The sequence below is a fragment of the Dendrobates tinctorius genome, unplaced genomic scaffold, assembly GCF_039654945.1.
Source record: "Dendrobates tinctorius isolate UK_male_01 unplaced genomic scaffold, ASM3965494v1 ptg000090l, whole genome shotgun sequence".
In the NCBI taxonomy this organism is placed as follows: domain Eukaryota; kingdom Metazoa; phylum Chordata; class Amphibia; order Anura; family Dendrobatidae; genus Dendrobates; species Dendrobates tinctorius.
In genome coordinates, this window is record NW_027361758.1 from 2,048,890 (window position 1) to 2,064,056 (window position 15,167).

At 48.7% G+C, this 15,167-nt stretch overlaps 1 protein-coding gene across 5 annotated transcripts in view; it reads right to left on the reverse strand.

Moving 5' to 3' along the window:
* Positions 1-6,345, reverse strand: part of KDM2B (lysine demethylase 2B) — a 289,300-nt gene extending 282,955 nt beyond the window's left edge. For 2 of the 5 annotated variants that reach the window (XM_073585979.1, XM_073585978.1), the window contains exons 1-2: positions 5,984-6,344; positions 3,282-3,423 (exon numbers count right to left, since the gene is read on the reverse strand). In XM_073585979.1, coding sequence (XP_073442080.1) covers positions 3,282-3,423; positions 5,984-6,016 — 175 coding nt within the window. In that variant the 5' untranslated portion in view covers positions 6,017-6,344. Of the gene's footprint in view, positions 1-3,281; positions 3,424-5,983 lie in introns of all 5 variants that reach the window. The other 3 variants (XM_073585982.1, XM_073585977.1, XM_073585980.1) reach the window with 3 other exon arrangements.
* Between the last annotated feature and the right edge of the window lie 8,822 nt (positions 6,346-15,167).

Genomic DNA, 15,167 nt, shown 5'->3' on the forward strand with positions numbered 1-15,167 from the left:
TATGAGGAATTCTGGACTAACTGCAGGAGAATAGATCTTAAGAACATCTGTTAAAATAAAGATAAAAGGGTTTGTCCCATTACAAAGATTATTACTCCATAGTAGAGTTGAGCTAAAAGTTTTCCAGTACCCTGGTCTATGGGTCACATTGGCAGTCTGTGGTCACCAAACCAGAGTCATGTGAACTTCACCCTGCCCAGCTTTAGCACTGTCTTTCCGTAGTCTTGCAGGTCTTTGTTCATGGTGAGATCATATCTACAATGATGAAGCCAATCAATGAGTTCAGTGACTTATCGTACATCAGCATGGCAAGGGAGCTTAACGATTTGGCTGCAGCGCTGTCACTATGACGTCACCACTGCACCCGATCAACAAAGACTGTAGCAGTGGTGACAGTGTCGAGGAGCCCCTTCCCCATCTCTGAGCATGTGGAGCAATAATCTTTAAAGCAGGACAACACCCTTAAAGAAGACCTGTCACCAGAAAAAAAGCTATTAACCTGCAGATATGGGGTTAACCTGCAGATTAATAGCTGTATTAAACTGCCTGGTGCTCGCACTTAACCGAATGCTGCATTCAGGTTTCAGTTATGGGAGCAGCGCCTGTTCAGTCACCGCTCAGTGTATGGAGAGCAGTGGTACTTAGTGATGAGTGAGTATGCTCGTTACTCAAGATTTCTGAGCATGCTCTGGTGTTTGAGTATTTTGGCGTGATCGGAGATTTAGTGTGTGTCGCCGCAGCTGCATGATTTGCGGCTGCTAGACAGCCTGAATACATGTCGGGATTATCTGTTTGTTAGGCAATCCCCACATATATTCAGGCTGCCTAGCAGCCGCAAATCATGCAGCTGTGGCGACACAAACTAAATCTCCGAGCACGCCAAAATACTCGGAGATCACCCGAGCATACTCGCTCATCACTAGTGGCAGTAACTGTGCTCCCGGTCCTGACTGACACTGGCTCTGCATTGAGGCCGGCTGTCAGTCAGAGCTAAGGACAAAGTTACAGCCGCCGCTATCTATATGCAGAGTGGTGTCTGAACCCGAACCAGTGCCGCCCCCATGACTGAAACACAAATGCTGCTAGGGAGAATAAAGTTCATTTTCTCCCCGCAACATTCGGATAAGTGAGGGCAGGTCAATAACCCTATTACCCTGCAGATTAACCGCATATCTGCAGCTTAATAGCGGTTTTTCTGGTGACAGGTTCCCCTTAAATTTAGTTCTGAGACTTGGACACATTTGGGTGAGGGGATCTATGGAAATACTATAGAGGGCGAGCTGGTGAGTGATCTAGTGGGATGATGCCATCATGTCTTAGGCCTCTTTCACACTTCAGTCTTTTGACTTCAGTCGAAATCCGCCCTTTTTTGAAAAAAATGGATCCGTTTTTTCTCACTGACTTGCATTAGGGACGGATTACATCGGATGGCTGTCCGTTACATCCGTCATTTGAGGGATCCGTTGGAATTTCAGTGTGCGTCGTCTGGATACAACAGACAGTAACTTTTTTTTGTCTGCGTTGAAAAGACAGCTGGTGACGGATCTGTCGCCGTCCGTCACCTGTTATAATGGACGCCTACGGGCAGCGGATCCGTCACTAACGGAATCCAGTGACGGATTCCGTTTTCTTAAACTGAGCATGCCCGGAAAAATTTCCATTCATATAATTTAACCCCAAAAGCCGTTCTGGCACAGAAAATTTTCTCTCTCTCGAGTTCTGTTCCTTTAAGTTTCATACACTGGCTGCTGCGACGGATCCGATGCATCAGTTTTTTGCCAATCTGCAACGGATCAGTTTTTTCAAACTTTGACGGATTGGATCTGGCGTCAAAAGACTGAAGTGTGAAAGAGGCCTTACCCGCACAGCCAAAGAAAGTGGTATTTTGGTCCTTGCGGAGCCCCGGTGTATAACAGACGGCACTGACCCAGCACAATGTCCACAGTGACTAGAGATGTGACAGTACCACACCGACCCCCAGCAGACCCGTGATAAAACACCAGTGACCTCTCAGGACGCCTATGGGACACTTTCTCTACAGGATAACACATTACTTTCCGTGACTACGCCAGGCTGAATACAGCCACAAAATGATAATTTGTATCAATTTAATTGTGGAAAATATTATTTAAAACTAAAAAACCCCGGGGATGCCAACTTCAATTTTAATTTGTTCCTGGACAGCTTATCAAAAAACCACGGGCTGACCATACATAATTCTGATATTAAGTCATTAGCGGCATTCACTGAAAATGATTGTCAGAGTTATCTGTACAAGATACTTCAGCATTAAAAAAAAAAAAAAAATCACAGACACCTCACATTTATTTTTTTTTACGGACATGGAAAAAAGTGCCCTATTTTTACTGACGGTGCTGAAATTTGCAGACGGTCGGCAACTCTGCGCCCCTGAAGTATAAGGCTCTGTGCACACAGTACGGATTCTGCTGCGCATTACTGGCTATGTAAAAAAAAAAAACAAAAAAAAAACAAAACACTGCACATGCTGCGGATTTTTCCGCGCGTAATAAAAGCAGCATGTCACTTCTTTTGTGCGGTTTTGCTGCAGTTTTCCACCTGCTCCATTCTACAAATCCGCAGGTGGAAAACCGCACAAAAACGGCAGTATATCCGCAGGAAAAATGCAGGTCATCTGACCTGCGGATTTAGTAAAATCCACACCAAGTGCAGATAGCCTGAGGGTACCTGCACACGCTGCGGAATCTGCTGCGAATTCATCCACGCGGATTTTGCAAAATCCGCAGACAAATCCGCAGGTCAAAAGACCTGCGGTTTATCTGCGGATTATCCTGCGGTTTGGCCCTGCAGGTTCACCATCTCCACAATGGAGGAGATAGGAATCCGCAGAAAGAATTGACATGTCAATTCTTTCTGCGGTTTAGAAACCGCAGATAATCCGCGCGGAAAATTCTGCAGCGTCTGCACAGCGGTTTCCATTTCCCTTAGAGAATAATGGTACTGTACACTGCAGCGGCAAAATCTGCTGCTGATCCGCAGCAGAATCCGCAGAGTGTGCACACATCCTAAGAGCCCAAGTGTGAGTGAGCACTTGTGATATGGGACACTAGCCCCCGGCCACTCCCTGTACAGCCGCACATCTGCCGGGCTCCCTTCAGCTCCCTGCGCCGCTCACGGCGTCTCTGCACCTCACAGTTCTGGCGGGAGATTTAAACCCGCTCCAATGTGACATGTGCAGGCAGCGCTGAGGTGAAGAGCGGCACATAACGGTCCTCCGGGTCCGGGCTGTCAGCCATCACTACCTCTGCCGTCCATGTACTGCACAAAGTCCCCTCGGTAGTTGTTGCTGCTCAGCTTCTGCTCCAGGCTGAAGCCGCGGATGCTGACCATGTCCTCCACGTCAGACAGATCGTTCTCTGCGTACTGTGTCCGACCAATGGTCCTCTGTGGGGAGAACAGACATGAACGAGCTCAGACACAAAAGTGACCCACTCTAACGTCAGCACTGCATACTGGGAGATATGGAGAAGCATAAACTGTATAGGATTGCAGCCCACTAGTGCATGGTATAGTGAGGGGCCGATGTAAGCGTGTGCATCGGCTTGGAGCAATGAGCAGGCACCGCGCGGGTTACGTAATGCACGCAGGACATTTAGGCTATGTGCCCACGTAGTTTTAATCCGGACACTGAAAACCGGACTCCTTCCCCGTAATCGCGCTGTTTTTCCGCGCGATTCCATCGCGATTATGTTCGCGATTTTGCCGCGATTTTCGCGTGCGATATTCAAGCACTTTCCAAGCGATTTGAAGCATCGCTTGGAAAGTGATTGACAGGTTGGTCACACTCGTCAAACATAGTGTTTGACAAGTGTGACCAGCTTTTTACTATTGAGGCCGCCTATGCGGCATCAATAGTAAAAGATAGAATGATAAAAAAATAATTGAAAAAAAAAAATCAGGGTATATTTACCTTCCGATGTCCCGCGCTGCATTCCCGGCCTAAGCGTTCCCAGTAATGCCTTGCAAGACCTGTGATGACGTTGGTCTCCCGTTGCTATAGCGATCTCACGAGACCACGTCATCACAGGACCTTGCCGCAAGGCATTACTGGGAACGCTTAGGCCGGGAATGCAGCGCGGGACATCGGAAGGTAAATATACCCCGATTTTTATTCTTTTTTTTTTACAGGGGTATGGTACCCAGGGCCTGGAGGACAGTCTCCTCTCCTCCACACCGTGGGTACCAACCGCACATGAGACGCCTAACTTCGCGCATGGTGGGCATAGCCACATGCGGGAAGTAAGCGATTCTCATGCATTCCTATGGGTGCGGAATCGTGGCAATTCTTTGCGATTCCGCACAAAAGAATGAGCATGCTGCGATGTTTTCCGCGATGCGATTCCGCCTCGGAAAAAAGCGCAGCATTAGCACAGCATGTGCGGAATGCCATAGGAATGCATGGGGGGCGTTCTGTACACGATTTTTAAACGTTTTCGCAGCGTTTTCATGCCAAAAATCGCGGCAAAAACGCTTAAAAATCGCATCGTGGGCACACAGCCTTACACGCCACGTGCGGCTGGAGGGGAGATAAACAAGGACGAAGGGCCGCGCTGTAATGTGAGCCTGCTGGAGCGCGGAGCATTGTGCGCCCAGGCCAGTCTCCAGGGGGAGCGGACAGCAGCTGGTGCCTCAGCCGCCAGAAGAGGACAAAACACAGAGCTGCACAGTCACGGCACAGACCATAACAAAGCCATGCGCGCTGCCAGCAGAGACCACTCACAAAGGGCAGCGGCACACTGACAGCCCCTCACAGCAACAGAGACACCACTGACACAGCCCCAACAGTGACCCCACTGACACAGCCCCCCACAGCACAGTAACAGTGACCCCACTGACACTGCCCCCCCACAGCACAGTAACAGTGAGCACACTGACACTGCCCCCCCACAGCAACAGTAATACCACTGACACAGCCCCCCCATAGCCCAGCAACAGTGAGCACACTGACACAGCCCCCCCATAGCACAGCAGTGAGCACACTGACACAGCGCCCCCTCCATAGCACAGCAACAGTGAGCGCACTAACACAGCGCACTCCTATAGCACAGCAACAGTGAGCGCACTGACACAGCTCCCCCCTATAGCACAGCAACAGTGAGCGCACTGACACAGCTCCCCCCTATAGCACAGCAACAGTGAGCGCACTGACACAGCTCCCCCCTATAGCACAGCAACAGTGAGCGCACTGACACAGCTCCCCCCTATAGCACAGCAACAGTGAGCGCACTGACACAGCTCCCCCCTATAGCACAGCAACAGTGAGCGCACTGACACAGCTCCCCCCTATAGCACAGCAACAGTGAGCGCACTGACACAGCTCCCCCCTATAGCACAGGAACAGTGATCCCACTGACACAGCCCCCCCACAGCACAGGAACAGTGATCCCACTGACACAGACCCCCCACAGCACAGGAACAGTGATCCCACTGACACAGCCCCCCCACAGCACAGTAACAGTGATCCCACTGACACAGCCCCCCCACAGCACAGTAACAGTGATCCCACTGACACAGCCCCCCCACAGCACAGTAACAGTGATCCCACTGACACAGCCCCCCCTACAGCACAGTAACAGTGATCCCACTGACACAGCCCCCCCTACAGCACAGTAACAGTGATCCCACTGACACAGCCCCCCCTACAGCACAGTAACAGTGATCCCACTGACACAGCCCCCTACAGCACAGTAACAGTGATCCCACTGACACAGCCCCCCCTACAGCACAGTAACAGTGATCCCACTGACACAGCCCCCCCCTACAGCACAGTAACAGTGATCCCACTGACACAGCCCCCTACAGCACAGTAACAGTGATCCCACTGACACAGCCCCCCCCCCTACAGCACAGTAACAGTGATCCCACTGACACAGCCCCCCCACAGCACAGTAACAGTGATCCCACTGACACAGCCCCCCCACCTCTCACAGTCAGGTGTACACACCAATCTTCTTCTTGTCGCTCTCTTTGCCTCCATGTTAGTGATGGAGCAGTGGTGTAAAGTGCTGCGGGGCTCCTCTCTTACAGGGCCGATAGTCTGCCGTGCATTGCGCTGCGAGGGGAGAAGCCGCACCACACAACAATACAAAGTTACTGATCACAGCTCCGCACTACAGAGTACACGGAAGCCATGCAGGCTGTGGGGCCGCTGACGCCATGATATACAGGTGGCACTGATTCCGGGCACAGCATGGGCCACATGACTGAGAAGTTTGCTGTGAACACGCGTGGGCTGCTGGTAACAGTGAATCAGACATTCGCTGACACTCGGAAGCCTTTTCCTATTGATGTTTTGGCCGGTCACGGGGCTCGATGTGCGCAGGCGCAGTGACCGAGCTCTCCTTCATTTGTTATGATCATGTGTGCGTGCAGTGTGCTCCTGTAGTTTCCACAACAGCGCGTTGGGTGGGCGGAGTCAGACTATTTCCACGCCCTCTGCTGCATGTGTTTTTGTTGTGTTTCCATGGGATTCTTTTTCTGGGGCAGAGCAGGCTGTAGCAGTAGGGTGTACACACTGTGGAAGCAAAATGTAGGGTGTAGTATGGCGTACGCACTGTGGTAATAGTATGGCGTAAACACTGTGGAAGCAGAATGGTGTACACACTGTGGTAATAGTATGGTGTACGCACTGTGGTAATAGTATGGCGTATGCACTGTGGCAATGGCGGATCTTAATAGGGGCGGATGGGGCGGTCGCCCCGGGCCCAAGGTTTTTTGGGGGCCCAGGGGCAGGGGCGGGCTGGGCCGGGTGTCAGAGAGGCAAATGCCCCCCGGGCCGCTCCCCCAGCACCTGTACAGTGCCGGCCATGCCCTGTGCTGTGACGCCGCCGGCAGCAGACAGCCGCCCGCGTCACATTCTATGAGGCCAGGGCCGGGAGCTGTGCTCGGCCGTCACCTTGACGGCTGCTCAGCTCCGGCTCCCTCCGGCTGTACTTCCGGGTCAGATGTCGGGCGTGCGCGATGACATGTCCCGGAGGATGCTGAAAGCAGAGGCGCTGCTGGGAAGCGAGCCGGCTGTGAGGTAAGTATGGGGAACTTTTTTTATTTTTTTTTATTTATGAAATGAATTAAATGGGGGAGGGGGTGAGTGGGGGCTGTACACAATGAAGGGGGGTGACTGGGGCCTGTATATGATGACGGGGGGTGACTGGGGGCTGTATATGATGAAGGGGGGTGATGGGGTTGTACAGGATGAAGGGGGGATGAGCGGGGGCTTCACATGATGAAGGGCGGTGAGTGGGGCTGCACATGATGAAGGGGGGTGAGTGGGGCTGCACATGATGAAGGGGGGGTGAGTGGGGCTGAACATGATGAAGTGGGGGATAAGGGGGACTGCACATGATGAATTAAGGGGTAAGTGGGACTGCACATGATGAATTAAGGGGTAAGTGGGACTGCACATGATGAATTAAGGGGTAAGTGGGACTGCACATGATGAATTAAGGGGTAAGTGGGACTGCACATGATGAATTAAGGGGTAAGTGGGACTGCACATGATGAATTAAGGGGTAAGTGGGACTGCACATGATGAATTAAAGGGTAAGTGGGACTGCACATGATGAATTAAGGGGTAAGTGGGACTGCACATGATGAATTAAGGGGTAAGTGGGACTGCACATGATGAATTGGGGGTAAGGGGGACTGCACATGATGAATTGGGGGTAAGGGGGACTGCACATGATAAATTGGGGGTAAGGGGCACTGCACATGAAGTGGGGGTAAGGGGGACTGCACATGATGTGGGGGTAAAATTAACTGCACATGAAGTTGGGGGGGAAGGGGACTGCACATGATGAAATGGAAGGGGGGATAAGGGGCTGCAAATGATGAAGCGGCACTGCAGATGAAGTGAGTGGGTGATAGGGGACTGCAATGAATGAAGTAAGGGGACTTCAAATTAAAGTGGGGACATTAAAGTAGATCCCCTATGGCCAGGATCACGTTGGGCGATTTTGTGCGTATTGGCCGTAGGCCTACAGCTTATGTGCAACGTCTTTTTAGGCCATGTCCACACGTGGTGGAATGGTGGCGGGTTTTCCGTATGGACCTGCAGCAAACCAAGTGCTGCGGTCCGTACGGCTGTCAATTCCCGCACGGGGACCGCAGCGCTCAGGTGGGAAGGGGGGTACAGGGGGCCAGGTTTTATGAACAGCCCCGGGCCCATAGTTCACTTAATCCGCCACTGCACTGTGGTAATAGTATGGCGTAAACACTGTGGAAGCAGAATGGTGTACACACTGTTGTAATAGTATGGTGTACGCACTGTGGTAATAGTATGGCGTTCCCACTGTGGAAGCAGAATGTAGGGTGTAGTATGGCGTACGCACTGTGGTAATAGTATGGCGTAAACACTGTGGTAATAGTATGGTGTACGCACTGTGGTAATATGGTGTACACACTGTGGTAATAGTATGGTGTACACACTGTGGTAATAGTATGGTGTACGCACTGTGGTAATAGTATGGCGTACGCACTGTGGTAATAGTATGGCGTAAACACTGTGGAAGCAGAATGGTGTACGCACTGTGGTAATAGTATGGCGTTCCCACTGTGGAAGCAGAATGTAGGGTGTAGTATGGCGTACGCACTGTGGTAATAGTATGGCGTAAACACTGTGGTAATAGTATGGCGTACGCACTGTGGTAATAGTATGGCGTACGCACTGTGGTAATAGTATGGCGTACGCACTGTGGTAATAGTATGGCGTACGCACTGTGGTAATAGTATGGCATACGCACTGTGGAAGCAGAATGGTGTATGCACTGTTGTAGCAGCATGGTGTACACAGTGTTGTAGCAGCATGGTGTACACAGTGTTGTAGCAGTACGGTGTACACACTGGTAATAGTATGGTGTACGCTTTGTGGTAATAGTATAATGTACGCACTGTGGAAGCAAAATGTAGTGTGTAGTATGGAGTACACACTGTGGTAATAGTATGGCATACGCACTGTGGTAGTAGTATTGTGTACGCACTGTGGAAGCAGAATGGTGTATTATCTTGCTGGAAGACTCAACCACAACCCATTGTTAATGTCCTGGCAGAAGGAAGGAGGTTGTCATGCAGGACTGTACAGTACATGCCTCCATCCGTTCTCCCAGTGATGCAGTGAAGTAGTCCTGTGCCCTTAGCAGAGAAACACCCCCCCAAACCATAATGTTTCCACCCCCATGCTTGACAGTGGGGATGGTGCTATTTGGGTCATAGGCAGCATTTCTCTTCCTCCAAACACGGCAAGTTAATATCAAATACCTCAATTTTTGTCTTATCTGACCACAGCACCTTCTCCCAATCACTCACAGAATCATCCAGGTGTCCTTTGGCAAACTTCAGACAGGTCTGCACACTTGCCTTTTTGAGCAGGGGGAGACCATGCGGGAACTGCAGGATTTTAAACCTTTATGGCATAATGTGTTATCAATGGTTTTCTTGGTGACTGTGGTCCCAGCTGCCTTGAGATCATTAGCAAGTTCCCCCCGTGTGTAGTTTTAGGCTGATCTCTCACCTTCCTCATGATCAAGGATACCCCAGAAGGTTAGATTTTGCATGGTGCACAAGATCAATGTTGATTGACAGTCATTTTTGTAGCAGAGTGTATCTTCTGTGAATCCACCGGTACACATAAGAGAACTTCACTGAGCAAGTTATCTTGAATAAACAGCATTTACTTCTAAGGCTTCTTTCACACATCTGGCTTTGTGTCTCCGACACCGTGCGGCGAAAAGCCGTAGGGGCGGATCCGGGATGTGCTGGAGACACCGGATGCCTGTGTGGCCGGATACAGTGGCGTCCACATTTAAAAGAGCAGTGCGAGACTCAGTCTCTGCGCATGCGCTGTGAGAAAAACCGGTCCGGCGCTGTCAAAAAACGTTGCAGCGAACGTTTTTTGCAGACGCCGGACAGCTACTTCTTGCCGTATCCAGCAAAAACCGGATGCGCCGCATACCCATCCGGCACAGTGCGGCGACAATACAACTCTATGGGACAAAACCGGTTGTTCCACATTTCGCCACATCGTACCAGATTCAAAAAGCCGGATGTGTGAAAGCAGCCTTATGGGAAAACATGAGATAAGAGAATTCAGAAGCACACAGCCGTGCTGCTGGCATAATACAGTCAAAAGTGTAAGTAAAAACTATCAACAACAAGAGAGCTTCCCTCCCCACAATACAGCAAACATATAAGTTCACACTATCGCCATCTGCTGTCAGGCTAGTGTAAAGTCCTCCTTTACATAAACAACAAGTCCATTTCTATATGCCAACAATTTTGTATTTTTTCCATTTTCTTACTATTGTACCAACAGTTGTCTCCTCACCCAGTGTCTTACTTATAATTTTGTAGCCCATTTCAGCTTTGTGCAGGTCTACGATCTTGTCCCTGCAATCCTTATAAAACGCTTTGGTCTTGCCCATGTTGTAGAGGTTAAAGTCTGACTGATTAATTGAGTCTGTGGACAGGAGTCTTTAATAAAAGTGACTATGTAATACAGCCGTCTTTACTGCAGGTATGGAATTGATTAGGAGCAGCTAACTGGTTTGCAGGAGCCAGAACTCTTAAAGGTTGGTAGGGGGATCAAATACTTATTTCTCACTGCAAAATTCAAATAAATTTATATAATTTATACAATGTGATTTTCTGGATTTTATTTTTGATTTTCTATCTCTCATTTTTTTCCTCAGAACAACTGCAATCTCCACCATTTAGGTGCAGCTCGTCCCTACCATAGAGCCTGTATCCGACAGAAGTCAGTCCAGTTCTCCTTGAACCCAAACCCTTCCTTCCTGCACCAATTTCTAAGCCACTTATTTATCTCTCTAAGCTCCCGCTGTCTTTCTAGTGACGCTCATGACACCGGCAGTATTTCTGAAAACACCATCTTGGAGGTCCTGGCCTTCAGCTTCTCTCCTAATTTCCAGGAATAATTTTCAAGGACCTTCCACCTCCTTCTAACGTTATCATTGATACCAATGTATACAATGACCATTGGGTTTTTCCCAGGCCCACCCAGCAATCTGTCTATCCGATCCGCAATATGCCGAACCTGAGCACCCAGCAAACACACTGTTCGCCATTCACTGTCTCGGCGGTAGAAGACCCTATCTGTCCTCTTAATTATAGAGTCCCCTTGTAAGGAGGTGGCGGGCACCCTCATGTACCTCCTCTCTCATTGATGCCGTTCACCTGTGTCACATGCGGCACCCTGATGTTTTATTAATATTTTGCTATTGTGTGCACTGTAATGTTTTGTCATGTATTGTGCTTTAGCTTAGGGTTAGATTAGTGAGTAGTGCAGGACCATAGGGGGATTAGAATAGAGGGGCACAGTAGAGATAGAGCATAGAATTGTTAGTTAGATACAGGCAGCATAGGGGTTAAGCAGATGGGAGGCAGAGCAACACAGAGCAGGGAGGTATAGGAAAGGCACTTCCTGATTAGAGACAGAAGCTGGGCACCTTGCCCAAGGGCAGGACCTGTGAGCAGAGTATTACAGGCTGTGGGGATAAAGCTGTTTCAGTAAGGGACCCAGGGCTGAGAATCGTGCAGAGGTTATCAGCTTGTACAGAATTGTTTCAAGGAAGAATCCAAAGCTAGCGGCTGGGATTAGGAGGTAGCTGAGTCGGTGAGCTCGTTACCCTATAACTCGTAGCCGGATCAAGGCAACGGTAGGAAGCTGGAGGGCCTTGAGCACGAGTGGGACAGAGATTGTCCAGAAGAGGGACAGGGATTGTCCAAGGAAACAGGTGCAGGTGGGACATGGATTGTCCAGGGATATAGCTGAGCTCGCCGGGAAAGGGAAGCTGATGCAGAAGATAGTCTGTCTGCATGATAGGGAAAGATAAGATGTCTGTGTTTAACTTGTGCTGCTTGTGTGAAGAATGCAGATAAGATGTCTCTGTGCTTGACTTGTGCTGCCTACAGTGTCGGACTGGAGTGCCAAGGGCCCACCAGTAACATGTACTTTGGGGGCCCACTTTTCACCTGCATACAAATATTACATGACACTGGTTCACAAGTTTACCTATATCTCTATATAATAATAAACTGGGTAGTTTGGTTAATGAATGAGATGCTTTTTTCTGTACAGAGGGAATCAAGTGAATTATGCCAAGTACTGCCAATACAGTATGGTTGGGGGTCCAGATCTGCACAGGGGCCCACCGGGGGATTCCCCTGTTCCCCTATGGGCCAGTACAAGCCCGGCTGCCTATGTGATGAATACGCTGTTGTCTAGTAAAGCTAAGCTGTTGGAAAAAGACCTAGTCTCTGAAGTGATTTGTGGAGCTGACATGGCAGCAGCTACGGGGAATCTGACAGAGCTTGTGAGGGTGCTGTGGTGCATGCTGCACATGCAGTACAAGGGACTTTATCCTTTCATGTACAAGGTGCCGTGGTGCTCACTGTTGCTTAGTGAACTCGCTCATGACAATCACCCCGTGCCACCTTGTTACACCCTATCACCAACATCTGTCTGGCTTTTACTGCACTTCTATTTCCCTCCATCCTACAGCAGTCATTTTCCTGGTTGCTAGGAGTGATGTCCTGCTGTAGCAATCCTAGTCCTGAGCTTGCATTATATCAGCCAAACAGGCATATTTACTAGATTGTGCCAGATCAGAACTAGGTTTCATGACACCTTTGCCCTTACCCCTTCTTCTAACCATTACCCAGCTACCTACTTCTGGTTCCTGATCTTCCCCACATCCACCCTCCTCCATATCAATGGTCCTAACCAGAGCTGCTCAGTGAGCTCTAAACTACTCTTCAAGCTCGCAATTTCCTTGAGTGTTGCAAGCATTTTTCAGATACTTTGTTATACCATGCTTGATGAAGAGATCTAAGTAGTCTCGAAAGCTTGCTTTGTAACATCACATATTTTATTTTTGTTAGCCATTAAATGTATCAAAACTACAACATTATTATTTTATTTCTCCCACTAAGAACAATCAATCTTGTAAATGCCACATAAAACCAGGACACTTGTGAGTGAATAACAGCCAAAGGAATTTGCAGGACCTTGGTTTGACTACAATACTGTAGATCCTGCTGATCAACTAGCTTGAGTCTGTATATTGTACACTTCATATATATGAGGACGCATGTATGCAGTTTTTTACATATAAAAATTGTAACCATATGAATAGTGATTGATATCTACCGTATATACTTGTGTATAAGCCGACCCCCCCCCCCCCCAATTTTGCCACAAAAAAACTGGGAAAACTTGACTCACGTATAAGCCTAGGGTGGAAAATGCAACAGCTACTGGTAAATTTTAAAATTAAAGATCCCAATAAAACTAAAATTAATTGAGACATCAGTAGGCTAAATGTTTTTGAATATCCATATTGAATCAGGAGCCCCATATAATGCTCCATACAGTTCATGATGGCCACATAAGATGCTCCATACAAAATATACCCCATATAAAGCTGCTCAAAGGTTAATAATGCCCCCATAAGATGCTCCATAGAATAATATGCCCCATATAATATCCCATAAAGGTTATGGCCCTATAAGATGCCCCATAGATTATTCCCCCATAAGATGCTGCATAGATTATGCCCCCATAAGATGCCCCATAAAATGCTCCATAGATTATGCCCCATATGCTGCTCCATAAATTATGCCCCCATATGCTGCCCCATAGAATATGCCCCCATATGCTGCTCCATAGACTATGCCCTGTATGCAGCTCCATAGACTATGCCCCCATATGCTGCCCCATAGATTATGCCCCCATATGCTGCCCCATAGACTATGCTCCCATTTGCTGCTCCATAGACTATGCTCCCATATGCTGCCCCACAGACTATCCCCCATATGCTGCCCCATAGAATATGCCCCATATGCTGCCCCATAGAATATGCTCCCATATGCTGCCCCATAGAATATGCTCCCATATGCTGCCCCATAGAATATGCCCCCATATGCTGCCCCATAGAATATGCCCCCATGTGCTGCCCCATAGAATATGCCCCCATGTGCTGCCCCATAGACTATGCCTCCATATGCTGCTCCATAGACTATGACCCCATATGCTGCCCCATAGAATATGCCCCAATATGCTGCTCCATAGAATATGCCCCCATAAGATGCTCCATATATTATGCCCCCATATGCTGCTGCAAAAAAAAATGCCATACTCCCCTCTCCTGCTCAGGACCCGACACCTGAGCTATTCACCTGTCCGGGGTCCATTGCTGCTCACCACTGTCTGCCCTTCCTGTGTCAGTGACTGTTCAGCCAGCAGAGGGCGCAGCGCGCACTAACCACGTCACTGGGCCCTCAGCTGCCTAAACGTCACTGACAGAGGACACAGCATACAGCGTTGAGCAGTTATGGACCCTGCACAGGTGAATATCGCTATACTTACCCCCTCCTGGAACGGTCTCTGCAGCCCCCCCCCTCGCTTCTCCTCGGTCTCCCTTCCTGCCTTCAGCGGTCACGTGATACCGCTCATTACACTCATAAATATGCGCATATTCATGAGTTTAATGAACGGTACCACGTTACTGCTGAAGGCAGGAAGGGAGACATGGAGAAGCGAGGGGGGGGCTGCAGAGACCGCGCCATGGGGGTATGATCTCTGACACCCCGCTCCCCCTCCGACCCCAGGTATAAAAAAATTGGGCTGAAAATCTCGGTTTATACATGAGTATATACAGTATATGAAAAAAATGAAGACATCACTCCTTTTCAAAGAGTAAAAAATGTGGTTTTATTTCAGACCCACATGGTTGGCGACGTTTCGGCTCATGCAGTGAATCTAATACACTTGTGCATATATAGGTATTTTCAAGTGCTCCAATTAATTTACAAATGTGCATATCACATATTAATTCACATCTTCATATTTATATTTCATAAACAGTGATTACATAATATCCTCCGTTACATAAAGTGCATTGTGCATAAAGTGCTTACAAAAATATGTGTTAATCTTACAAAATAGTATTAATTGCATTGCTAATCTCGAAATAGTGCAGCTGTGTACACAAAAACACTCACTTAGGCTACTTTCACACTTGCGCTTTTTTGCGCTGTGTGTGCAGTGCAAACGCGCATAAAACCACATAATGTGTTTTTTATGCGTTTTCTTGTTTTTTGCAAAAAACCGCATGTGT